The 27389-nt window shown below is 34.2% G+C and overlaps 2 protein-coding genes across 3 annotated transcripts in view; one reads left to right on the top strand and one right to left on the bottom strand.

Moving 5' to 3' along the window:
* Positions 1–18224, bottom strand: part of LOC121727493 (SH3 domain-containing kinase-binding protein 1-like) — a 34764-nt gene extending 16540 nt beyond the window's left edge. For both annotated transcript variants that reach the window (XR_006035683.1, XM_042115377.1), the window contains exons 1-8: positions 18078–18224; positions 17445–17631; positions 15516–15621; positions 15095–15227; positions 13640–13822; positions 3493–3637; positions 1066–1189; positions 612–718 (exon numbers count right to left, since the gene is read on the bottom strand). Coding sequence is in view for 1 of the 2 variants with exons in the window: in XM_042115377.1 (XP_041971311.1) it covers positions 612–718; positions 1066–1189; positions 3493–3637; positions 13640–13822; positions 15095–15227; positions 15516–15621; positions 17445–17631; positions 18078–18102 (1010 nt within the window). In the remaining variant the exon portion in view is untranslated. The remainder of the gene's footprint in view (positions 1–611; positions 719–1065; positions 1190–3492; positions 3638–13639; positions 13823–15094; positions 15228–15515; positions 15622–17444; positions 17632–18077) is intronic.
* A 5221-nt stretch (positions 18225–23445) lies between these two features.
* Positions 23446–24460, top strand: LOC121727516 (NADH dehydrogenase [ubiquinone] 1 beta subcomplex subunit 2, mitochondrial-like). The gene is made up of 3 exons (XM_042115411.1): positions 23446–23643; positions 23940–24066; positions 24305–24460. Exons 1-3 carry the CDS (start codon positions 23546–23548, stop codon positions 24389–24391), a joined length of 312 nt encoding a protein of 103 aa, XP_041971345.1. The 5' UTR covers positions 23446–23545; the 3' UTR covers positions 24392–24460.
* The last annotated feature ends 2929 nt before the right edge of the window (positions 24461–27389 follow it).

Here is a 27389-nt window from a genome sequence, read left to right as displayed (position 1 = left end):
CAGGGAAGGTTTTAAAGTGAAACGAAGTTCACCGGGACAGCTAGTTAGAAATAAAATTACAATAAATTACAAAGTAACGCTTTCCTATCTGTCTGTCTGCTACGACATTTAGATGAAATTGTATGCGTGTAAAGGGGATGGGATATCGATCTATATTGAAAATCTATATTTGTAGTAGGTTATATATTTAAACAACTCAATTATTTAATCCGTCGAAACTATGAAATTAATATTATTTGAAATGTAATAACAAATATCGGGAATTATGTTACTTCACTATTCCAGCTGTTTTTATCTAATGTTTTATCAGCGTTGTATATTTACTAACAACATTATGGATTCAAATACTAGATATCAGTTTATACTTTATATAGATTATAAATTAAGAAATAAATTATCGACATCGAAAAAGATAAGTATTGCACATCACTATTTGTTGTAGGTATAAATTTTTCGATTTATGGTGCCGGCGCTAGAGGCACGACAATTGATTTTAAGCTCGGCGGTTAAAGGGTTAAACTTCAATTAAAGACTGATTGACTTGATTTATTTGTTCTACACTCACAAGAGAAAAAATCCATTAGTATTATTATTTATTAGTTATTACTCACGTTTTGTCAGATGAGGAGAGCATTTTGTTTTTCAGTCCACTAAATAGACCGCCAACTGTAGATACTGGGGTAGGACTCTTCTTTTGCGGCACCGGTGGTTTCTTTAGCTAAAATATTTATTGTAACACATTAATAAACGTTTTTCGCTGAATCTTAATAAATAACATTATCATTGATAGTGGCTGCATGATTTGTATAAACTGATAACGGTATATATCCTACTAAACGATGCCCGCAATTTGCAAAATTGCGCCAAAATCCGTTTATATCGCTTTTTATATACATTTTTCAGGGACAAAACTACCCTATGTCCCGGGACACCAAGTACCTATCTGCACACCCATCAAAATCGGTTCGGTGAAGAGGCACCAGACATAAATACTTTCGTATTTATAATATTAGTACGGATTAGTTATAGGGGATATACCATCCTTAACGGTGAAGTATGACTTACTTGATCTGGAGTACTGTCAACAGCCGTTTCTGTGTGCGCTACCTTTTCCGACTCGCTCTTGTTTGTGTGCGTGACTGTACTCTGTGTGCTACTCTCTTTGCTCACCGTGTTTTCCTTGTGCATACTGTAAAAAAATCAAGAAAATCGGTTCAGATTAGATTGTTAAAAAAAATATGTAGGTGTTCTTGTGTATGAAAAACTTGCCCGCATCTTCCTTTCGGCACTATAAGAATCTGTTTTAATCTGAGTGTGTGCTTATTACTTGAGTTACTTCATAAAATTAGTTTATTATAAAAGTGCAAGATTTCACTATGCATGTTTAAGATATTATGTAGCTAAAGATGTGATATGTAACCAACAATTTTGCTATGTATACTATTAATAAATTTATTAATAGTATACGTGTAGCAAAATTATTGGTTTCAAGTTTCGACGGCGAAGTAACGGTGAATCTTTAATTCTTTATGGGATTTGACATAGCACATCTTTAGCTATTTATTTACTAAGTATTTTCATTATTAAAATGCAACATTAGCACACAATACAATCCCATTTCTACCCACACACAATTTTAGAAATGACTAGATGACGCCCGCAACTCCGTTGCGCCAAAATTAGTTTATCGCGCGGGAACCGTACATTTTTTCGGGATAAAAAGTTTCCTATATTCTTTCCCGGGTCTCCATCACTCCATACCAAATTTCAGCAAAATCGGTTCAGCGCGAGCGGTTTGGGTGAGAAGAGGTAACACACAGACAGACCGAGACTTTTTCGCATTTATAATACATACTAGCTGTTGCCCGCGACTTCGTCCGCGTGGACTTCAGTTTATAGCGCGCGGTGTCAATAAAATTGGTGTCAAAAGCTTTTTAAAACCCTGGTACCCCTTAAATCAAAATACCCAAAACAGCCGTGTAGTGTGCACATAATGTTTTTTTTTTTAAATTAAACTTTTTTATACCTAAAGCTTATTTAGCTACACAACTTAGCTGCATAATGCATTACACAACTTTAGCTTTGCCCAATAGTCAATACCCATAAACTATTTAGTATTTATTATTGGTAGACTGTTTTCTCATATCTATGTTGGTACATGAGTTAATTAATAACATGTATAACAATCGAAATATTAATTCAACATGGTACCACCTCTTATAGAAATACATATGAGCAAGCGATAGCGCAATCTAGGCGACTCTTGGCGCCACCTGTTCCAGTTTTTGGAACTAACTTAATTTGAACAAATTTACGCATAAACACCCCCTTACAACCCCTTTTTCCAGTAAGCAGTAGACTATGTCCTTTCTCAGGCTTTAGACTATCTGTGTACAAAATTTCATTACAATCGGTTCAGTAGTTTTGGCGCTGTTGTTTTTGAATTTGATATCTAAGTTGGTAGGTGAGTTATTAGTTAATATTAACGTGTATAACAATCGAAAGAATCGTAAAACCTACCTCAACATGGTACCACCTCTTATAGAAATACGCATGAGCAAGCAATAGCGCGATCTAGGGGACTCTTGGCGCCATCTGTTTTGAGTTTTTTGGAACTAAGTTAATTCAACCAAATGTACGCATTTTCACCCTCTTACAACCCCTTTTTCCAGTTAAAAAGTAGCCTATGTCCTTTCTCAGGCTTTAGACTATCTGTGTACAAAATTTCATTACAATCGGTTCAGTAGTTTTGGCGCTGTTGTTTTTGAATTTGATGTCTAAGTTGGTAGGTGAGTTATTAGTTAATAACGTGTATAACAATCGAAAGAATCGAAAAATCTAGCTCAATATGGTACCACCTCTTATAGAAATACGCATGAGCAAGCAATAGCGCGATCTAGGGGACTCTTGGCGCCATCTGTTTTAAGTTTTTGGAACTAAGTTAATTTGACCAAATTTACGCATTTTCACCCCCTTACAACCCCTTTTTCCAGTTAAAAAGTAGCCTATGTCCTTTCTCAGGCTTTAGACTATCTGTGTACAAAATTTCATTACAATCGGTTCAGTAGTTTTGGCGCTGTTGTTTTTGAATTTGATGTCTAAGTTGGTAGGTGAGTTATTAGTTAATAACGTGTATAACAATCGAAAGAATCGAAAAATCTATCTCAATATGGTACCACCTCTTATAGAAATACGCATGAGCAAGCAATAGCGCGATCTAGGGGACTCTTGGCGCCATCTGTTTTAAGTTTTTGGAACTAAGTTAATTTGACCAAATTTACGCATTTTCACCCCCTTACAACCCCCTTTTCCAGTTAAAAAGTAGCCTATGTCCTTTCTCAGGCTTTAGACTATCTGTGTACAAAATTTCATTACTATCGGTTCAGTAGTTTTGGCGTGAAAGCGAGACAGACAGACAGACAGACAGAGATACTTTCGCATTTATAATATTAGTATAGATTATAATAAGACTTATTAGTATGGATGTTTTACCTAATTTTAGATGTAGTCAGTTCCTTAACCGAGGCGGTTTTCTCGTAGTGTTTGACGTAGTCGTTAAGCGGGGGGTACACGGATGTCATCGTTTTGCCTGCCGCAGGAGCTTTCTCTGGTTTTTTCTCTTCAACTTCTTGAGCGACTGAAATTAAAGAACATAAAATTTAAAAAAAAGATACATATTTTTTATTGCAGGAGGGAAGAAGAGAGAATGAAACGCACATCTCCTTTTGATTTCTGTTACTGGATTAGTAAAATAAAAGTTATAAAAAAAGTTGAAAGCTTTTGGGGATCCAAGCCTAACTGAGCCATTGGACATGGGCGTACCCAGGTTCTGGGCCAGGGGGGGGGGGGGGGGAAATTACCCAGGTTCTGGGCCAGGGGGGGGGGCAAATCAGATTTTTTTATAAGCTAGGTGTTTATAAAGAATAAAATTTTAGTTATAAAAATATTGTATTGCAAACAAATTGCAAAAATTCGTTTTATTATTTTTATTTTTATAGATGAAAGTACTAGATAATATACTTAGTAGGGCCGTTAACATGATCCAGGGGGGGGCAGCTGCCCCCCCCTGCCCCCCTCTTGGTACGTCCATGCCATTGGATATAACAATATGGACTTGTTACTATAAAATATTTTTATGCATCCATCTCCTATCAAATAATGTAACAGGATTTGAAATGACCATCGAGCAACCTAGCTTTCAAGGATTCAAGCTTATTTTAAGTAAATCTGAGCTATTGCATGTAACATTGACCTGAAACTATAAAAAAATATATTTTGTTATGAATTATGCATATTGTGTAATGTCAATCCCACCAAAACATTAAATGTAAAAAGGAGCCAAGCAAAATATTGCATAGCCATGCAATATATCTATCGTAAAAAGTTTTCAGATCACATTCAAGCCAAGCCTTCAACTTATTTTGTAATTTAAATCAACATTCAGTGAATTTATCAATAGTCCTTTATTTCATAATTATTATAGTGGCTCGGCAATGAGCACAAGAAAAACAAATATAAAACTTCCTATTTGGGGTAGTTCATACTTACACAAACGGCAAGCGTAAAGTGTTTTTAGTATGTAACGACGCATGCCTATAAAGATTAAAGAGGATATAAAAAAATCAAATTTAAAGAAGTCACTCAAAACTTACTTTGCGGATATGGAGCACCCTATGTAATACTCATTAAGCAAACTTGTTTACATTGTCAGTGTACGATGGATCGCTCAGTGAATGTTAACTATGTTGTTTCTAATAATTGTTATATTGTTATGTCATTTGTACAATTTAGTTTATACTGAATATCGTTAAATATTATGTTAGTACGTAGTATAATGTTTGTCTTCCTTTTGTGGCTCTGTTATCTTTAAAACAAGAGAACTTCTATATTGTCTACACAACTCGGCTACGGGTTAAAGACAATATTTTGTCAGAACTGTAATTTTACATGTTAAGAAATAAATAAATAAATAAAATAAAATAAATAAATGTGGACGATGGTACCCAATAAATCCAATCAGTCGCTAATTATTTCTCTAGTGCTCATTGCCAAGCCACTATAATAATTATAAAATAAAGAAAACTATTGATAAATTCACTGAATGTTGATTTAGATTACAAAATAAGTTGAAGGCTTGGCTTGAATGTGATCTGAAAACTTTTTACGATAGATATATTGCATGGCTATGCAATATATTGCTTGGCTCCTTTTTACATTTAATGTTTTGGTGGGATTTCATTTCTTTTTTTAAGGTTTCTTTTCTTTTTAGGTCACGTTAAAACTTTTCTGTACTTAGCTTAGCACCCATTCTCTATCTCTAGGTATATATTCTAGGTCGTAAAATTAATTGATAATAACAGGTAGGTGCTTCTACAAAGTACAAATTCTATGACGATAGCCCAGCAACTTTTGAACTTTCAGGATGTTATTCGTGCACCGATGTTACTTTCGATTGAGTATTACGACCTATCCCGGATTTTTTTAAACCATAATAATTATACTCCGCAAACAAGCGATACCGCGATATAAAGGGAGTGCTACACCATCTATCGAGCGAGTATGGAGTGTAAATCGTAATTCGCAGTTCTGATTTCATTTATATTTTAATGGAATTTAATTATCATAGTTTCATTGTTAACTTTGTTAACACTATTTTTCCTTTTGTACGTAAAATAATTATTATGAAGTCAAAACTCATTTTAATGTTCTTGCAAAGCCACAAACATAAAAATCTTTTCTTATATTTAATAAAGTTATATTTTACTTTTCAGTTTTTAGGTTTCCTTGCCCAAAGGATGAAAACGGAAGTCTAATGAGTCTAGACTTCGCTGTCTGTCTGTCGTCCGTCCGTGTGTCACGAGGTAGATCTCGAGAACCGCAATAGCTATATATTTTAATTTTTTACAAATTATGTACTTTTGTTGTCGCTATAAAAGCTAAAAGATAGTCTAACTAAAATAAAATAAATGATTAATCGGGGGTCTCATACAACAAACACGTTTTTTTTGCCCTTTTTTGCTCTATATCCATAATGGTAAAAGTAAGGTTTTTGAAAATTTCAGAAAATACTTAATTGTATTTCAACTTTGATAATAAGTAATAAAAAGTACATAAACTTGTGATTTAAGGGGGGCTCCCATACAAATTTACGGTACGGAACCCTATGTACGCCAGTCCGACTCGAACTTGGCCAGTTTCATAATTTTTCCTTTTATTGTGGATAACGACCTACCTTGTTGCCAAATTTCAAGGTTCTAAGTCTGCTAGAAGTACCTTAGAATTTTGATGATCTGTCAGTCAGTGAGTGACAAAATGTAGTAACTTTGATCATCCGTCCCTATTAAACTATTTATCGAAATATTATGTAATTAGGAGGTTAAGCTAGTTTTAATACTTGCTCCTAGTCACCGAAATTCTAAATCCCTGGCTTTGTTAACATCGAAGATAAAGGGGGTGTGAAAAAGCCGCGAACCGCTTCGAGAAAAGTATGCTACGGCCGTGCCTTTGCTAAAAAGCTTGGCTGGAGCACTGCCGTGCTCCCAGATAATAAGATGCAAATCACATCTAGTTTTTAGGAGTTTGTCAAGGACAGATTGCGGTATGTAGGTTTCGGTGTTATTATTTGGTTCGGTTCTCATTATATTATTATATTATGTCCTTTTTACGTGGTTTTCAAAACTGTATTAAGAAGTAATGGAAGTCTGGAATTAATCTGGCATAATGTGTTATGCCAGATTAATTCCAGACTTCCATTTTCCAGTTACAAGCATAACATAGCATGGGATCAGTCAAGGAAATGTATATTGTCCCTAAACCCTAACAGATTAAAATTTAACATTAATTTAACATAAATAACTTATGTATGTCGATGTTGATTAATGTTTAATTTATTAATTAAACATTAATCAACATCGACATACATAAGTTATTTAACAACAAAATCACGCCATAACAAAACGACTGTATTGAGGCATTTATCCAATTTGTAAAGCCCTAACTACATACTCATAAACAAACATCGATATACATAAGTTATCTAACAACAATATCACGATTCACGTCATAGTAGAACGACTGTATTGAGGCATTTATCGGTACTCAAGCCTTCGACTAAATTGCCCAACAGATATTAAATCAACTCAATTCGAACATATTTTAGACATAATCTTAATGTGCCATATTGAATATTATTACAAAAATATGAAAGTGTAGCGTAAAGACCTTGTTTTATTTTACCGTTATGCAATTATTTTGGTATTGCAATAGATTTTAAACTGACTTGAACGCACCGAGTCTTACAAAGTAAGAATAAAATGTTTGCATACATTTAGGAATCCAGACGTTGCTTTTAAGGAGGATTAAATGTCTTAGCAGCTACTAGTTAGCTTAACAACAATATAATCTATCTATCTATCTATCTGTCTATCTATCTATCTATCTATGGACGCTTCACACCACGTCAGTCTGGCCTCGTTCTAAGTACCTGAAGGACTTGTGGTACGGGTAACAGACAACGGATATATATAAATTAATACTTTTATACTATCCACATATTTAAGATTTTTATTATGTGATACACATATTTAATATACATCCACGACCCAGGAACTTTTGAAAACTTTTTGTTCCGTCGCGTCGGCGGCATTCGAACCCGCGACCACCGGCTTGAGCTACCAACAAACTTGTATACTCGATCGTGGGAATCGCAGACAGAATAGATTTTCAATTGTTATGCGACAGCTGGGTGCCGCTTGGGGATTGATGGGTTAAAGTGGGTACTTTAAGAGTTCATACTGCAAAAAATGATAATATTGGGCATTGGCATTCCTAATATATTTTACAAACAAGTATTTGGGTAGTTTGGCCTAATTACATAATATAAACATACAAACGTGACGAAACTCAAAATCAATGCACAAAATTGCGAAAGATTGCCGCCAGTTTGTAAGGTGAAGCGTCTAAACTCTAAAAGATGCGACTAAGTATACATATGTAATATGTATGCGGTGACTGGTTATTCACATTAAACAAACAATAAGGTTTCGATCAAGGTTATCGTTGTTGTATATTAGAGAATTATTATGTGTAGAGTTATCGGCAGCTAATGACTGATTTCACGTTCCTTGTAGTTTTATGACATATAGTATAGATTATGGCCCTCTGGGCCTGTTTCACCACTTCCTGATAAGTGCCGAATAGGCTATCCACCACTTAACTTGACAGATGAAGTATGGAGTATGGAGAAAAAAAAAAAAAGTTGTGAATATTTCCTATTCGGCACTTTATCAGAAAGTGGTGAAACAGGCCCTTATGAAGAAAAATTAATAAGCATGTCTTATCAAATGTGTTTTATTAAATATTTCTTTCTATATGCGGATTACAACATTTCGTGATTATAAGCGAAAGGAAACATTATTTCAGTTCCTTTATCCAGTATCTTATCTATGCTGAATTTAACATGCCTCCGTGCATACCAAATTTCAGCAATATTGGTTCAGTGGTTTGGACGGTAACAGACAGACAGACATACCATAATTAGTTAATATAAGTTAAACAAAAACATTAAAAGAAATTAATATGATAGACTATTCATTTATGTAGATAACAGATAAAGATAGGTCAAGAACCTTATAGTACCTACCCAACAACTTAATCTAACAACACAAAACTCAAGTATCTCATTTGTTAAATTAAATTAGACGTAGTATCTGATTCCGCCTTTGTTTCGAGTTAACGTTCACACACAAATTTAAAACGCGATAAAATAAAAATATTCACAGCATCATCATCACTCACTTTCAAGTCTCATTATTAATTATAAATACTATTGACTATGTCGGTAGCTACTATGTCGGTAGCTACTATGTAATATGTATAGTATCGGCGCACAACTAAAACATACTAATGGTCGGCGAGGCGATGAGGTAAGTTACGCAAAAGCACGACTTAGCTCACTCGTAACCTTCGTGAGAAATGTCAATAGCAACAGGCAGCGTGGGTGACCACTACGTAATTATCAACATTATAGCGTGTTTCCAAATTCACGTCCGCTATCACGAAATCCTCGCGAATATAGATATATGGGGCCGGATGACCAAAATTGTCACGCTATGTCCACTAGAGCTAGGGTTGCCATCCGTCCGGATTTCCCCGGATTTGTCCTAGTTTGAAGGGCGACCGGGGTGCGTCCGGCCGGGCGCACCCCGGACACTGTTAAAAGTAAAAAAGTTGTAAAGTTCAAAAACGTTTTGAAAAGTGTCCGGTTGAAATCCGGACACTTTTGCTGAGAGATATCCAACTTTTTAACCAGACTGTAATTAACGAGAGATAAAAACTCGCTTAGCATACACACGGTTTCTAGCACGGACTTGAGTTAGTCAGATTTTTACAAATTCTGGTTGGAAAAGCAAAAAATTGGCAAGATGTTATCGTAACTACTGTTTAAGAGGTGTCCGGGGAAATAACCACATTTCGGCCAAATGTCCGGGAATTTTGTCGTGCCTGACCTGCGAAGGGAATTTGGGTGATGGCAACCCTAACTAGAGTCATTAAAACGGTACTCTGAGTTTTGGAGTTTTGTTTTTATGGGGCACTATGTAGTTTACATATTTTTGTCTTCGAATGATATATTACGTAGTTATTTACTCGAAGACTTAAGTGAACTTAAATGAAATATAATGATCTGATGCGCGATTTTTATGCATAATACCTGTAGAATTATCTTTACCAAAACCGTCCATAGAGTAATGAAATATGTACTTACAATAGTAGTCGAGTCGTCAATTTTTTATATGTATAAGTTAAAGATTTATTTTGAAGCTGTTATTGATATAGAGTAAGAAAGGCCAAAAAAATCACGTTTGTTGTATGGGAATATTAATTTTATTTTGTTTTTAGTATTTGTTGTTATAGCGGCAACAGATAAACATAATCTGTAAAAATTTCAACTCTCTAGCTATTACCGTTCTTGAGTTACAGCCTGGAGACAGACAGCAGACAGACGGACAGACATCGAAGTCTCAGTAATAAGGTCCCGTTTTTACCCTTTGGGTACGGAACCCTAAAAATCACGTTTGTTGTATGGGAGCCCCATTTAAATATTAATTTTATTTTGTTTTAGTATTTGTTGTTATAGCGGCAACCAATATACACAATCTATGATAATTTCAGAACTCTAGCTATAGCGGTTCTTGAGATACAGCCTGGAGACAGACAGACGGACAGACGGACAGACAACGAAGTCTCATGAACAGGGTCCCGTTTTTACACTTTGGGTACGGAACCCTAATGAACCCTGTACTTATCTCTAGAGGACATTTACGTTTGGAGGATATCAAAACACCTGCAAACCTGAAATTGCAGGTGCATTTTTGTGTACGACAACACTCAAAGTTGGCGTCGAAAATCTCATTGACAGGTTATTTCTGTTTGTTTAACATCTGTTGAGCATTTCTCAAAAAAAGTGTACTTTCTATCTAAATCTTTGTCCCACATTTTAAAATATGTTTTTCTATACATAAAATAGACCATTACCCGTTTCTATTAAATTGTATACGTAGTAAGCTAAATAAATTCAGTAAAAACATTTACAAATTAGAATTATATAAATAAATTATTAACTATAAAAATATTTTGAAAATCGGTCTAATCTAGTCGTATGAAAAGTGAAGTGTCCCAATTTCATACCTTCCCAAACAATTGATTGTATTTGTAAGGCCTTGCGGAAATTTTTGAAACAACTTATGTATTTATTTAGGGCTGCAAGACCATTAATCATTTAAAAAGAATATTTGGTCGTATTAGAACAAATTTATTTAATAAATAATGTTTTTGTTGTATCGCGGAAAAAGTTCCTCTTTGAAATTCCTTTTTTGTGACCACATTTTTTTAAATTTTGGAGTCTATTTTGGTATAAATATGTTTTAGTATAGTGGCAAAATTGTTAAGCTCGATATCCATCTTATTTTCGTTTTGATATTTCTTTTACGTTCCACGTGCGCGAACAAAAGGTTGTCTATTAGCGTATTGGTCCAGAAAATTTCCAGTCTTTGTTACCCAAGAAACGCAGGTAAGCTTTAATATTATTATTATTTCGCCTTAAGATCCATTAAAGTTCCCAATTTTGATTTCGTAAGTCAAATCATAAACGAGTATTAGTTTAAGTTGTACGCGTATACAAGTTGAAAAGTTTATTTAACTTTATTCGTTACTTCCTTTTTTGTTACTTTTGAGTGGTAACGTATATAAGGAAAAGAAGGTAACAAAATAGGAAATTGTAAGGAGTCGTAGCCAAGCTTTTAAAGATTCTATTATTTGCTCATCTTGTTTTGGCATATAATTTTAAGCAACATTGATATTTTTAATTATTATGTAATAAGATTAGACAAACAATATTTTGTTTCAGATACTGATTTATTAACCAAAGGATCGTAAAGAAACAGAGAAATGATACTATTAAATATAACAGATTTTTTTTTGTACTACTGTGTAGACTAGGTTTAAGAAATCCTATTTTATTACCAGAATTATATTTTGGTTACTGTCCCATAAAAGCGGGCGTATATTTCTTTGGTTTTTTTAATATTTTATTAGGATATTATTATGTTTTTGTGATGAAGACAAAAATAAATACTTCGTTGTTGCATTATATATGTATAAAAAAAGTATACATGATAAAATAGACTCAATATTGTAAAGATGAGAAAGAGTTGTGTCCGAATAGTAACGTAAAGGAAACATTACCGCCTATATTTTAAGATTTTACTGTTAAAAATAGACAGATATTTTAAAAACAAATTAAATTTTGTTTTATTATCCCATTTAATCCCAAATAAAATTTCTAATAACACAATTCGAAATTGAATTTACGTAATCTATTAAAGGTAACAAAATAAGAAATTTTCTGCACCTCGGGTTTGTTTTAATAGATTTTGCTATTTATTAACATTTTATATCTGAAAACAACCCCTATTCCAAATTTTGTAGACATTTACCCATGTCTTAAAATAAAAAAATCGGTAATATTTAAACATTTTTATTTTATCATATTTTCTAAAAAATAGTACAAATTTTTTGAGAAACGCTCTGTTGCATAAGAAGGCCAATGGTAGAGCAGGTGGTGGGAGAACATTCGGCTAATTTATTTATTCCATTTCGAGGACAATTGGTGAAAAATAATGTAAATATATTTACAGAATGAATAAATATCTTATAAATTTTTATTATTTAGAACTAGATGACCCGGTGAACTTCGTATCACTATCCGCCTAATATAAACTTTCCCTGAACTACCACGAATATTTCTAAACTATAACTAGCCAAATTGGATCAGTCGTTTTCGAGACTACCAAAAATTTATATTAAATACTTATATAATATTTTCTAATTAAAAAAAATATTAAATGGATCGATATAAAATGTTATACATAAATACGCGACCTATAGCTCCATGTAATCAGCATCCTCGTTTCCAATGTACTTTTTAGTAAGATACAAGATTACCATGGCTGGTAATCCACATGAAAACATGTTTAACAAATGACTAAGCTCAACTCAATTTAATCTTGATTTACAGCTATGTTATGTTGTGAGAAAATATCCTTTTCCTAATAGAATATAGCTAATATAATAAAAACGCAAACTTCAACGTGTGTATAAAGTTGCTATTTTTCGCAATTTTTTTGTGGATTTTGATAAAATTCTAATCTAAGCCTACTTTAAGGCTCTGGATTATTGCTAATATTATTGACTACGTTATATAACTTATCTAAAATCCACTTCATTGAGAAGACGACGTTAAGTGTATACAAAGGCATGTGTGAGTGAAGTAACAACTAACAACGAATACGGTTGTGTACATTCCCATTGTTGTTCAAACACAGCGTGAAGTGTTAAGACTTAAGAGCAACCGTAACTCGCATGTCTATGCGTTTGTCCTCCTTATATTCTTTATAAGTGTACAATACTTCAATACATAATTCAATAGAGCGTCGTTGAGAAATCAAATAATACAATCTGTGACTAATCGATTATATCATTTACCGCCAAAGTCATAATTTTCATCATTTTCTGCTTGTGTGATATAGCTCTATCTTAATTATTATTAAAGAACTAGCTGTCCCGACAAATATTCTGTCGCACCTACACTTAAATTGATTTGCTTAAAATTAGAGCAACTTTAGCCAAATTGGTCCTCTAACTTAGTAGAAGGTAGTTGTAGGTAGTCTTAGTAGGTACTGACCTAGTGAAAAACCACAACCCAAGAACGCAGATACGTCATAGTGTCTTTTTCACCCGGCTTCAAGGAGTGACATAGATATCAAGCGAATAATACGTGCGAATTTCGGATTATGACGCCAGTAGGTCTTTTTTGTATTAAGGCGAGATCGCACTACGCTACGCGGCAGCGACGCGACGCGACACTTCACGTTAATAGAACTGCCGTTTTAAAGTGAAGTGTCGCGTCGTGTCGTGTCGCATTAGTGCTGTCTCGCCTTCCGACGTCCAGATAATATGTAGTAAATACAAAATAACAAGTGTCGGAATGGCAACACCAGCACCTTCGTGGCGCACGTCCTGTCTCATGTCAAAAATTATGTCACACACAGCACAACACATTTTTTGTCGCGGCAACACTCACCCGGTGGCAGCAGCTGCACGAAGTTGTCGGGGAAGAGGCCGACGCGGCCGCGCAGCTCGCCGCGCCACCAGCCGCGGTCGGGCGCGTCCTTGCTCACTATGGTGACCACGTCGCCCTCCGCCAGCGTCAACTCGTCCTCGTTCACCGCCGTGTACGGGAACAGCACGCGGCACTGCTCCTTCACTGTACATTATGTTAGTTAATCTTTATTCTAGGTTAAGAATAGAAATAAAACAACTTTAATATCCCTTAAAAATGGAAGGGAAGTGCTTGAATGCTTCATTCGACTTTTAGATCACTTTGATGGGGCGAGCTGTGAGCGGGATGGTACACGCTACTGGCAGATCTGTAAGTACGTTTATTATGCGCATATTGCCCGCTCCAGTTGTGGCGAGCGATTTTTAGATTGTACGCGGCCTGTTATATCGTATCATCGCGGAAAGTATTCATGAAAAAAAAAATACTATCCACAACTTTTTTAGACAGATGGAGTATGGAGAATCTGTCAGATAAGTTGTAGATAGCCTATCCGGCACTTTATCAGTATGGGGTGAAACAGGCGGCAGGCCCTAAGTATAATATGCGTCTACATTATAATTTACAAAATCCTGTTATCCACATCATGGAAGTTGCATAAAAGAAGCTATATCTTTTAACTTTTTATCTAATCAAAAGTGTTATCAATTAAGTGAATTGGATAAACAATTATTCCCACAAACAGTGACAAATAGCTTTATTGAATCAGTGGGCCGTAACACTAAGGAATCCCCTTTAATTGACGCTTAACGCGTTTGAGTCATACTCTCACAATCAGTACAATAATTGAATCAGCCTGTAGGGGCCCAATTTGTTTAAAAAATAGTTTAATCTGTCTTAGTCATAGTCGTTCATTCTGATTCTTAGCTTCTAAGAAGAAGAGATAAGAAATTATTTTCTTTTATTCTTTGTACAAACGTTTTTCTAATCCATTTTTCGAGGCCGACAGCCTAATACAATACTGTGAAGCCTCAACCTCAAATTGTACTGGTTTACTACTCTGTTTCAGAACCAATATCAAGAAGTCTACATAACACTACAGTCTACAGCTACACACACGTCACACATCGTGAGTTCTGTGTACAATATTTTTAGAGTTCTGTCACAAAAGGGCAAAAAACGGGACCCTATTACACTTAGCTGTCTGTCTATCCGTTCATCTGTCTACCAGCAGGCTTAGCATAAGAACATTAGAAAGGGGAAAGAATGGACATACTGACGGATTTTAATGATAAAATGGAGGATTACCAGTGTCTAACTGGCACTTTGTCTACTCTTCAGTAGAAAGAAACCCCTTTTATGGTGACCATGCTAATCCTGCAGACCTCAAGAAACGTGACAGCTAGACTAGAGTTTACTTTTTTTAAATAATATAATTTTTGCGGCTAAAACTTAACCCTTATCAATTCAAACACATACCGGGTTTAGGCGGGAGCGCCGGCGCGGGATCCGCGGGAGGCGGCTGCGGCTGCGGCTCCAGCATCACCACGAAGTTGGAGGGGAACACGCCCACCCGACCCGCGCGCCGCCCGCGCCACCAACCCTCCTCTACCTGACAGGACGAAGAAAGATTGTTACACAGAACTAGGTGGCACAGTGGTGCATATAGTAAGCCTCAAAGGCCCCATATCATACTTATATTTGGAAGACAAATTAAGAAAATTATCTTACAAAAGCTTTTGAGCTATTGCTAGCAGATCCCGCTTAATTCATATGGCTGATACAGTCTTATAATTGAGAATAAACCTCAATTTGTAATTCATTTTCTTGTATATCCACTATTGCAGTGATTTACTTTTTTTTCTGAGATTTGCACCAATGATGTTAATACATAATTTACCTCTTCTATAACCTCAAGTACATCGCCCACAAAGAGTGGCAATTCATCCGGGTTTGTTGGTTGATAGCTGAACACGGCTCGACAACGCCCTTGTACTCCACCAGACCTTGAAGTAACACAAAATTTTGCTCCACTTGCACATACTATCAAACTAATTACTAACACATTACAGCCTAGAGATTTATGGGAATGCATCTTTTATTCTGTCATCAGAGGTATAATAATTTGAACATACTATAATATCATTTACACTCTAAACTACATTTTAAATGTCAAAATTTGTATAGAATTTTGTAACTAACCCCATGTTTTGGTATAATAAATATCCATAGTTAAATGTTAAACATTTTTTTGTTATCCTAAACTACAGAGGTTGTTGTAAATGTACTGTCAAGCACCGTAACACTACATAAATAGTAAACACCTTCTTGATATATAACAAAACTTCTTCTGTCTTCACTGTAAGGCATATGACATGAAATATTTACTTGCTTTACGTCACTAAGTTAAATAGAATTATTTTGTATTATCATACAAATTTAGCACTGCTTTAACACTGACAAAATTAAACCTCACTTAGTAAACTATTAAGCAATGTTTTAAAGACTTATCAATCCTTTATCTTATCAAGAGATAACTTGCAATCATTAGTAATCAAACCATTGGTTAGTATGACATGTTCAAAAATATTGAAATTCAGATTTGGATTCCACATAATTATATAAACTAGAGATCGCCCAATGGTCGAAATTCGACCTTAGTTTCAACGACATTAGGACTACTACCTATATTTTGTAATAAATATTGACTTTATCTTTTTTTTTCAACTCTTGTCTCTGGTACTTAGCTGATGATCTCAGACTGGTTGTGTAAGCATTGTCTAGCGGCCGTTCCCAATATTTGATCTATCTCTGGTTTTACCCTACTAGAGATACGAATAGCTCACATTAGACATTAGAGACATATATTTTCTGTCAATTCAATGTTAGCTGCAATCGGTTGTATGGCAAACCAGAGATAGATTGAATATTGGGAACGGCCGTAATAGTATCAGATTCAATAAAAAAAACTATAATCCATTTTCAATTTGTCCACTTGTTGTCAACAGACTTCAACCATAAATAAAAGAGTATAATTCGTATGTATAGGCTTGTCACTCAAAAATCTGTCATTTCTCATGTGTGTGTGTTGTAGTGTGTGTAATGTTTTATTTGTTAAAAAAATGTATGATAGAAGCATAATTTCAAAATACTATTAGTTCGATGCACTCCTTCACCATATAAACTATAACTGTGCAAAATTTCATGCACCTTCGTTTCCCCATTTTTCGTAAAAAGGATTACAAAGTTTTTCGTTTGCGTATTAATATTATGATTAAATAATGAGCAATGCGTGATTAATGAATAATATTTTTAAAAGATGTGATTTAAATAAGGATCGTAACAGATACTATGCACATATAAGAAAGCTTTCTTCTATTTTGTTTATTCCTAAAAAAATAATTAAACCTGTACAACTAAAAGGACTGAGCTGTCTCTGTGCAAGCAATTTAATTATACAGATTTTTATTTTTGACACTTCTATCAGGGAAATTGATTTATGAGATGATTGATTTTATATATCATTTGCCACCAATGCTAGTGATCCAGGGCTGTAGCTAGAGTCAGATTTGAGGTAGGGCAGCATTGGTTAAAGGTAGGGCGGAAGTAAAAAAAAATCATAATTGATTGATTTTCTTGGGTTTTGGTATTTTTAAGGTAGGGCATTATGATTTTAAGGTAGGACATTGCCCCACAATGCACCCCCCCCCCCAGCCCTTAGCTACAGCTGTGTAGTGATCTATTGGCTGGACTTTGCATAATATGTATATCAGTTCACCTATACTCTGATAGTATATTATATACAAATTATGCTAATTACATTACTTACCTTGTACTAGAGTTGGGCTCAGTCAACACAGATACAAAGTTATCCGGGAACATTCCTCGCCGCCCACGTAGCTCACCACGCCACCAGCCTTCTAATAGCCTCTCTACATTCTTTATAATTTCTCCTGGCCTTATAGTCAATTCATCTGGTTCAGAGGCATCATAGGCATAATTGACAACACATGACACTGGAATAATATTATAATTTTATTAATATAGCACATATGAATATAAAATATTCCTTAATGGTCTACAAATTACTGAAGGACTATTACTGAAAAAATGTATAGATTCTCATATTGATTTGTATTTTATAGTAACTTTTATATAGAATGATTGTGTTTTCTACCATAAACATGAGATCACAATATTAGAATGAGTCATGTATTTTGTAAGGAACACACGTATGTTTACTATTGTCCTAGCACCTAGGAATACAGAAAGTTGCTAAAATATCATGTGTTTATTTCATGTACTTATAGCCGAAATTTATCAATATCTAATACGATATATTTTTACGAGAAATGAACACTTTTGCAGGGGACACAGACGTCCAAAACCGTGTCACAAGGTACAGTTATTCATATATAAACAAAATCTGTGCTCTAATGTAGACGAATAAATCATTACTTACCCATTTGATTAGCGTTTGTCTCCATATTTTTTCTTTACTTTATCGAATTCACATCATTACTTTTATATCTTATAGTGAATATTTAATGCACTAAAACATTTAAAATGTGAAGAAACGATAGAAATTAGACTAACTCAAAATCACAGAATTTTTATTTCATCACTGCTGTCAAATCAAAATTCACACAAAAAGTATGTACCACAGAGTGCCACAGATGTATGTACCATAGATAAAGTATTATAATGTAGTCTTAGCCCGTCATCACGTGGCCATTTTCTGCTTATTTTCATACAAGTAGTGTGCGTTTATTTTCTTGAATATTTGTATTTGTCGATTATTTCGAAGCATATTAAGATACAGAAAAGAAAGTCAATTAGTTCATGATATCGATTAACTATAGCTCAAGTGATGAGAATACGTAAACACACGTAAAAATCTATGCAATTTTGATGGCCAAATTATTAATTGATGTGACATTTTTAGCACTAATGCCATAAATAGCACGAATAAGGGATTAATAAACTTATAAATTATCTTTTTAGCTTACAAAAGTACCGATTGAAAAGCCCAAAAAAACGTTATTCAAAACTTACGTATTTAATGTTAAATCCATGTGTTTGAGGCATTCTTTGACCATTTTTATGGTTTATTATTTGACGAAACCACAAAACTCAACAATATCTAGCATTAAATGTTCACTAAAACCTTTATTAACACTTTTATTACATTAAATATGCAGACTGACTCCTTTGTTATTTCCTAGTAAGTAGGACATAACATTATACGCTTTTGACGCTTATACACCGATAGAAAAGTACTCTCTCTCCCCACTGTAACAGTGTAGACTGTAGTCTAGACTTAAAAAAACATATATATATTTTTAGTAGGTATCTAATAGCCATAAACCTATAATTATGTCTATGCTAATAGCCGTGTTCGTTTCAATGAATAAGGAAACAGATGAAAGCGACATAACTACAAAAAAGTGTGGCCGGCGCCATATTGCCAAGAACTAAACATGGCGGTCTATAGTGATGGGACACTCGGTTGATATTTGTCGAGGATATCGATAAGTAATATGTTATAAGTGAGCTATTAAGGTTAAAATCTTTTAAATAAATGATCAGATTCTTCACCTTATATTTTTTAAATTCGATAAAAAAGTACATCACTAAACGTCAAATCTACTAATTTCTATGTTGATTAAATATCGAAAATCAAGCCATGCTATATTCTATTCCATCACAAATCTTATTTATTGTCTAATAATTATTAACTAAATTAGCACAATAATAAATAACAAAAATTTTAGTCTACACTACTATTATAAAGAGGAAAGATTTGATTGTTTGTTTGTCTTGAATAGGCTCCGAAACTACTGAACCGATTTGAAAGATTCTTTTACCATTGGAATCCTACATTAATTCTGCTGAACATAAGCTAAATTTTATTTTGGAAAAAATTAGGGTTCCGTAAGATATTTGGGATTTTCGGACGCAAGGTGTAAAAAATCAATCAGAAATGTTACTTTTTTCGCGTACGCTGCCTAAACTATAAAAGATAGCACCATAAAATGTTCTAAGTATTTGTAGATCTTTTAAATATCTACAAAAAAGTCCGCGACATACTATACCTATCTATGTTGAGTTTTTTTATTAAAAAAATCTTTAAATGTTTTTGGACTACATTTAAATGCCTTTATTTTATTCATGGCATTAATTCTTATCAAAATAAATTATTTTATTACTAAGTACAGTTAATGTAGATAATATTTGGTCTTTGAATGATTAAAATTGGACGTTTGGTTTTAATGTTATGGCGAAATTAAAATATTACGATTTCTGCTGCACGTTGCGAATTGGGCGTCGTCAAGGCGCGCCGCGCGGGTGTGCTCGCCCGGAGAGTCCACGTAAATATTAATTATAATAATAATTATTTTCGATCATGGGAATCGCAGACACAATAGATTTATAATATAATAGTTATGCGACAGCCGGGTGCCGCTTCATTGATGGGATAATATTATAGTGCTTCATTAATTCATTACGTTTTGAATGACTATTATTTTTGATTGCTATTATAATTAATTTCTAAAACTATAAATCTCCAATAGCGGCAGCCGGCTGCCAGCATAACAATTATTGAAGATCTATTGCGTCTGCGATACCCACGATGTCTGCGATACCCACGATGCAGATGGAAGTATAATTAATGCATATTTTTAAATCTACACTATTTCTGTTGAACATAGGCTATAGCCTATAATTATTTAATGAGAGAAAAAAGGGAACCGTATTAACATTAATGTTAATTGTGTAAAAAAACTACCAAAATATTCCATATATTGTAAGCTTTATAAATTATAGACTCAAAGTGATGTACTAGAGTCTTATAAGTTATAGAGGACATTAATTTACGCATGTAGGTAATATATAGTAGTTACAGGCTAAATAGTGTAAACCATTTTTATGTTCTGCTTAACATAAAGATTGACTAAGAAATAAAGATTGAAAATAATTATTTAAAAATCAATGTCCAGCCGGGGCGGGCCGCTATAAAAATATAAACGTACCGATCCAAGGACAAACTTTTTTAAATTTCGTCACTTTTTTGACGGACTATAAATTAATTAAAAAAAAAGCAAATTGGTCGAAAAATTTGACCGATGTATCGATATTTTTTTCGCGATAATATATCGAGACCGATATTGATATTTTTTCAAATATTGATGTATCGATATATCGATATTTTCTTTCAATTTCGACATTCCTATAATACGACACTTTGACAGTTTATGTACCTCGGAGAACCGGAACATAAAATGGCGGACCGGACACAGTATTTTGATTTGGTACAGACCATAATGCCGCGTCCACTTATAAAAGTCAATGTATCAACCATAAACCTATAATGCTAAAGACCAACAAAGAGTTCGAGAAAGAAGAAAAAAAAAAGAAAGAAATGGAATTATAACAAGATGAAAAGAGAGAGGCAGTCTAATGAAAATTGTAACAACTTTTATTTGACAGGTCGTCAAAAGTCGTCAATCGTTTTTATGCTCTTTCGGTATTTGCAACAAATCTAAAATAAAATATATTTTCAGAATACACTACATGTTGCCTACCACCGGTTCGGTAACTAAGCCGACGAGAAGAACCGGCGTAAGAAACTCGCACGCCCACTTTTTACCAAAAAAAGTGAGAAAAAAAATAATCTTCTAAAATAAAATTTACAATGCTGTAACTAAAAATTATACAATGTAAACATAGATAGATACATAATAATTGAATCAATGATTTCTAAAACACCATAAGTAACTAAAAGTAAAATTTTCAGGAGACACAAAAACCTGGATAATTTTTGATAATGCAAGTAATTTATAATTATGTATATTATATTTTATATTTCTGTATATATAGCTCCTAATAATGTATTTTTATACATCTTTTTATTTTATTTTAGTATAAATAAATGGATAATAAAGTTTTTCACTTATGTGCTTTTGACATTAAATCTGTTACTTGTGTTGTTTTGATACCCAAGAAACTACTGTAACATAAAATAATAACTCAAATACTCATATTTATTCAACTTTATTAATCTTAAAATCATAACATAATGTTGCTATTGCCTATGCCTACTTTTATAGTTATGCATCATCTCCCACTTCATCTACAGTTTCTAGTGTTGTGGTTGGCCAGTCCAAAATTTCATCATAGAAGTCTTTAAAGGTGTCAGGGACATAGGAAATTAATTTTTTGATTTTTTTTATATTTATCGGTACCAAAAGTTCGAAACGTAATGTTGGTCGAATTTATTGCTAATTTACGCCATTGAAGGTCAAACAAAGGTTAAACTTGGGTTAAACGTATTTGTTCAAAAATATAAGTAACTAATGGGTATTTTTTTCGTTTAAATACAGAAAAACGATCACTGACCTTATTCCTCGAAATGTTTTTGTAATGAGCAAAATTTAAAAAAATGGACAATCCCCATTGTATGCACTTGTGTTGTTCTAACAATCACCGAAGATAAATGTCAGTCAGTTATGTTGTTCTAACACTAAGCGGTATTTTCAGTAGTTCAATTTACATAGAAAACGCAAAGCAATTGTGTTGTTTTAATGCACAATTTATTAATGGTCATAGACTAAATCCAAAATCGCTATAAACTCGATTTCGACAAAAATGTTAGTTATGTTGTTTTAGAAATCATCGATTCAATTGTAAGTCATGTAGAAGTAGCCTTGCAAGCAGTCATTCAGCATTCTACTCCCAAGATGTGCCATCAATTATGAAATCATTTTGGCTTTGGCACAAAACGTTCTTTGACTACTTTTTTAAATTTATTAATCGAAAGATTTTGAACGTTTTCTGGGATCATATGTTCCCATTTGAATATCAAGGAGTCACTTCGATTTCTCATTGTTTCCATCACCAGACCACCACTTTTGTGAACATGATACCTACTCGGAACAATACAATGTACAGCAAAAGGAAAAATTTGAAAATCGGTTCATAAACGGCGGAGTAATCGTTGAACATACATAAAAATATATCCACAGGCGAACGTCTAGACTCCTCCTGTTTGGAAGTCGGTTCAAAATAATTGTAATAAAATATTATGATATTTTATAATATGTATTTAATTTAAGAATAAAATATAATATACTATGTGTGTTGTTTACTTTCAACGTTTACTTTCAATGTAAGGACTGATTTACCAGATAGATTTTACCTGAGTAATAAATAAGTAACTTTATAATGTGTTAAGTGTAAATTATTTACCCCTATAAGAACCTCATGTCATAACATATCCAACGATTGAAAAATCATTCCAAAAGAAAATGTGTATCTACTTTTCAATCGTCACCTTTTTTGCCAATTAAAATTTATGATACCTAATTTGAAATACAAATCTATCAAAGTTGCATATTATTTATTTCTTATAGAAACTCAGGTAAAATAACTCGAACGGACTAAACTATCGATAGCAAAATACTATAATATCAATAGTAAAATATACATCACTAGCACACGCACACATTGACAGATCAAAAATGGTCACGCATTTTCGAGTTGTCAGGTGGTCTTTACGACAGTATATATTAAGTCTATGGTATCAGATAACCGAGTGTCCATCACCAAATCACTATAGACCGCCATGCTTAGTTCTTGGCAATATGGCGCCGGCCACACTTTTTTGTAGTTAGAGACAGATGGAAGTGACATCCATCTGTTTCCTTCTTCATTGGAAGGAACGCGCCCTCGGACCTCGGTAAAGACAAAAGTAACGACTACCTACCTAACGAGGGAGGAGAAAAAATGTCAACTTCATAGTGACATTAGCCTTTATCAATCTGTGACCTGTGTCTGACATTTTGAAAATCGAAAAAAGCCAGATTTCAACATAAAATAACACAGTATATTTGTAAAATTGTGACTGCTGACCTGGTTTTTCCACTTACAATGTTAACCCGAACCGCCTTGTCCAGAGCTCTTCTTTTAAGAAGCTTTAAAAATGCAGCAAATAACTTGAAACAAACTAAAAGGAACTCGGGTCATGGGTGAGAACATCTTGATTATGTCACATAGGAGTTAGGACATAGCAGAAGAAAAATAATCAAGAAAAAACACGATACAAATATCACACACTTCCTTACACTTACAGTTGTAAAATTTAACTCATTTAGCCGCCAGAACTCAAAAGTAAATCCAGAATCTTGAAATAAAAGTAACCCTATGTAGCATTAAAACTTAGACCATAATGTGCAGTGCAAAGAATTCACATGAATTATACTACTCTTTGTATATATTTTCTACTTATTCAGTATATGTTAAAGTTTTATTCATATATTTTCAGATCATGGGCTTATCGCGTCCCTCCTGCAATGCCATCTAAAAGGGAAACTTACTTAGCACAAGGTTTTGGCGCATTTGCCTGGTGGTGGATTATGTGGCACATTCTAACAGAGCCAGAACATATTTTTGTAAGTAAAATAATATATATTTTAAAATGTAATTTTGTTTAAAATAAAGTCAGCAGAGCTGAAAATTTTACAAATTCTACTAAGTCTGAACTTAATAAGGCTAGGCACCTTAATGAAGTTACATATTTATAATAGATTAAATTAAATTTGTATAAGTAACTATGATAAAAACTAACTTTTGAAAAATCGTAAGATGCAAAATTTTATTTTAAATAGGATGTTCTTTTTAATTTTTCAGGGAGAATGGACCTATATCCCACCAAAGACATGGACTAATGAAGAATTAGGTATCCCACCAGACTCTGAGGGCCCCTTGAAAAATTGACAAGCTAATAATTCATAAAAATAATGAAAGTTGATGTAATGTAGTATTAAATATGATGTTTTGTTATTATTAATTATTATTAATTTTATGCTTTTTATCCAAAGATTATAAAAAAAAATGTTTTTAGGGTTCCAAACCCAAAGGGTGAAAACGGGACCCTATTACTAAGGCTTCAATGTCTGTCTGTCTGTCCATCCGTCGGTCTGTCTCCAGGCTGTAACTATGGAACCACTATAGCTAGACCATATAACCAGCGACCCACCCTGGCTTCGCACGGGTACCTATAAAATATAATATTATAGCCTATATCACTCACTGAAGAAATGATTATAATTGATTATTTATATTCATTACTACCCGTGGCCCGCATTGGTCGGTACAGAGTACAGACGCAAAAGCTACGCCCCGTAAATTTTAAATCTGTAATATCTTCGAAAATATTCATTTAAATCTTAAGCTGTAAAGGGCCATATAGATATACTTATATTAAATCAATAATTTATTTTAAAGATTTAATTGAATGAGGATTATTGCCGTATTGGTTAAAATTGCTTCGAAAATTAGCCATTATTTGAAGTTATAATATAGTAAATGACAAAAAATGTTTTTGTGGGATACTTATCCATAAGAGATAGAGATATACCATCGCGGAGTTTTCTGTAGACCTTTTCATAGTGTACAATACTTAGGGGGGTATTACATTATCATTTATATATGATCATTTCTATGATCATTTATAGGATCCAATATATATTATGATCATTTGATCATATCTGCATATTACATTATCATATTTCTTTGATCCTATTTTACGTCATATGTGGTTTCAATAGCCAATGGAGAGCGCTAACGCTGACAGGTATTGACGTCAGGGTTACTAGATCTCAGAGAATTCGATTTGTCAAAGCCTCAAAAGACATCGTCATTTTTTAGCAAGATTATCCAAGTAGGTATATAATTAGAAAAATAATTACATTACATTATTTGAAACATATTAACGAACAAGAAATTAAAAACTCTTTTTTATATTAAATAACTGGCAACACCTATTTCTATGACCGTATTGGATCCAATCTCTCAGCAAATGTCAAAAATCTATGATCAAGGAAGAAATGAATCATATGTCTATATTACATTATCCAATATCATTGACTCAATTATCTCGGATCCAATATATATGATAATGGCCGTGTTCGTCGGCGTATTTTTGGACAAACCTTTTATTGCGCATGTCCAAAAGATGTCATGGCAACGCCATAACAAGTTGCTGGCCAAGTCGTAAACAACGTCTTAATTGTTTATACATGATTAAAATAATAAAAGCTAAACATAAATACATAAGCCTAAATTGTCTAACAGCCGTACAAATAATAATTTATTTAACACTATGATAGTGTTTGATTATTTTATTTCGGAAAATATGGATATGGATCACTTGAAAAAATTTAAAAATTTAATTGTTTTGTTTTTATGAAATAAGAGGGCAAACGAGCAAACTGGTCACCTAATGGAAAGCAACTTCCGTCACCCATGGACACTCGTAGCATCAGAAGAGATGCCGGTGCGTTGCCGGCCTTTTAAGAGGGAATAGGGTAACAGGGGAGGGTAGGGATGGGAAGGGAAGGGAATAGGGGAAGGTAGGGAAGGAAATAGGGTAGGGGATTGGGCCTCCGGTAAACTCACTCACTCGGTGAAACACAGCGCAAGCGCTGTTTCACGCCGGTTTTCTGTGAGAGCATGGTATTTCTCCATTCGTGCCGAAGTATGGCTCTCCCACTGGTTTGTTCATTGCAACGCCACCAACAAATTGCAATTGGGTTAAATGTCAAGTCGTAAACAGTTGTCGTTGCCATGGCATGACATGATTTGGACATGCGCAATAACTAGGTTTTGCAGCAAATGCGCTAAAAATTAGGCCGACGAACACGGCCAATCTAATATCTCCCTTAGACTGGGTTGCACCAGAGGCGTGGTTAAAGTTAAATTTAAAGTTATGGGGTAAATTTAACTTTAACTTTAACCATAACTTTGCCCGGAGAAATTGACAGATGACAGCTGATCCAAATATAAATGCGCGTGGGCGGGGGCGCTGCTGGTAAAGGAGAACTGTCAAAAATGGCGGTTTTTGTATGATGACAGCGTTAGTTCCTTTTTTCGCCACGTGCATTTAAAACCTTGTCGAGCTCTATGGTTAAATATGGCGTCTTGATGGCGTCCATTTTTAACTTTAACCAAAGATTTGACATTTTGCATTGTAGTTAAAGTTAAAAATAAAGTTAAGTTAGTTGGTGCAACCCAGTCTAAGTACATTATTTTTATAAATGTCGTAGGGCAGCCTACATTTGCAATGTAAGCGGAAAAAAATGAAATTATTTACGACATCACATTAGAAACCCACAAATTAACAGTATTTCTCCACAATGTTATTATACGTGGGAGAGCCATGCTTCGGCACGAATGGACCGGCTCGACCGGATAAATACCACGTTCTCACAGAAAACCGGCGTGAAACAGCGCTTGCGCTGTGTTTCGCCGAGTGAGTGAGTTTACCGGAGGCCCAATCCCCTAACCCCTACCCTATTCCCTTCCCTACCCTCAACTATTCCCTTCCCTTCCCTTCCCTACCCTCCCCTATTACCCTATTCCCTCTTAAAAGGCCGGCAACGCACTTGCAGCTCTTCTGATGCTGCGAGTGTCCATGGGAGACGGAAGTTGCTTTCCATCAGGTGACCCGCTTGCTCGTTTGCCCCCTTATTTCATAAAAAAAAATACATAAACCTTCCTCTTTAGTCACTATCTATTAAGAGGGCGACTAGCCCAAAAAATCAAACATCGATCTTCTCTCTTCACACTCATCTTTCATATGCCACAGAGTACTTTATTATATTTCATATGCCAGGTGAAAAAGGACGACGCGGATTCATCGCCAATTCTCAATAACTCGATATGTATACTTACAACAGTTTAAAAATCCACTAGGTCGGTTTCTCAATGATAG

Source organism: Aricia agestis, chromosome 5 (genome assembly GCF_905147365.1).
Source record: "Aricia agestis chromosome 5, ilAriAges1.1, whole genome shotgun sequence".
Lineage (NCBI taxonomy): Eukaryota > Metazoa > Arthropoda > Insecta > Lepidoptera > Lycaenidae > Aricia > Aricia agestis.
The sequence above is the reverse complement of the archived record's forward strand: the minus strand, read 5'-3'. Positions and strand labels throughout refer to the sequence as shown.

Excerpts from the sequence above, each read along its gene's own strand:
- LOC121727516 (XM_042115411.1), top strand. The coding sequence starts at position 23,546 with ATGTTAACCCGAACCGCCTTGTCCAGAGCTCTTCTTTTAAGAAGCTTT. Across the intron at positions 23,644-23,939 it reads AAAAGGAACTCGGGTCATGG|ATCATGGGCTTATCGCGTCC; the intron begins GTGAGAACATCT and ends ATATATTTTCAG. Across the intron at positions 24,067-24,304 it reads CAGAGCCAGAACATATTTTT|GGAGAATGGACCTATATCCC; the intron begins GTAAGTAAAATA and ends TTAATTTTTCAG.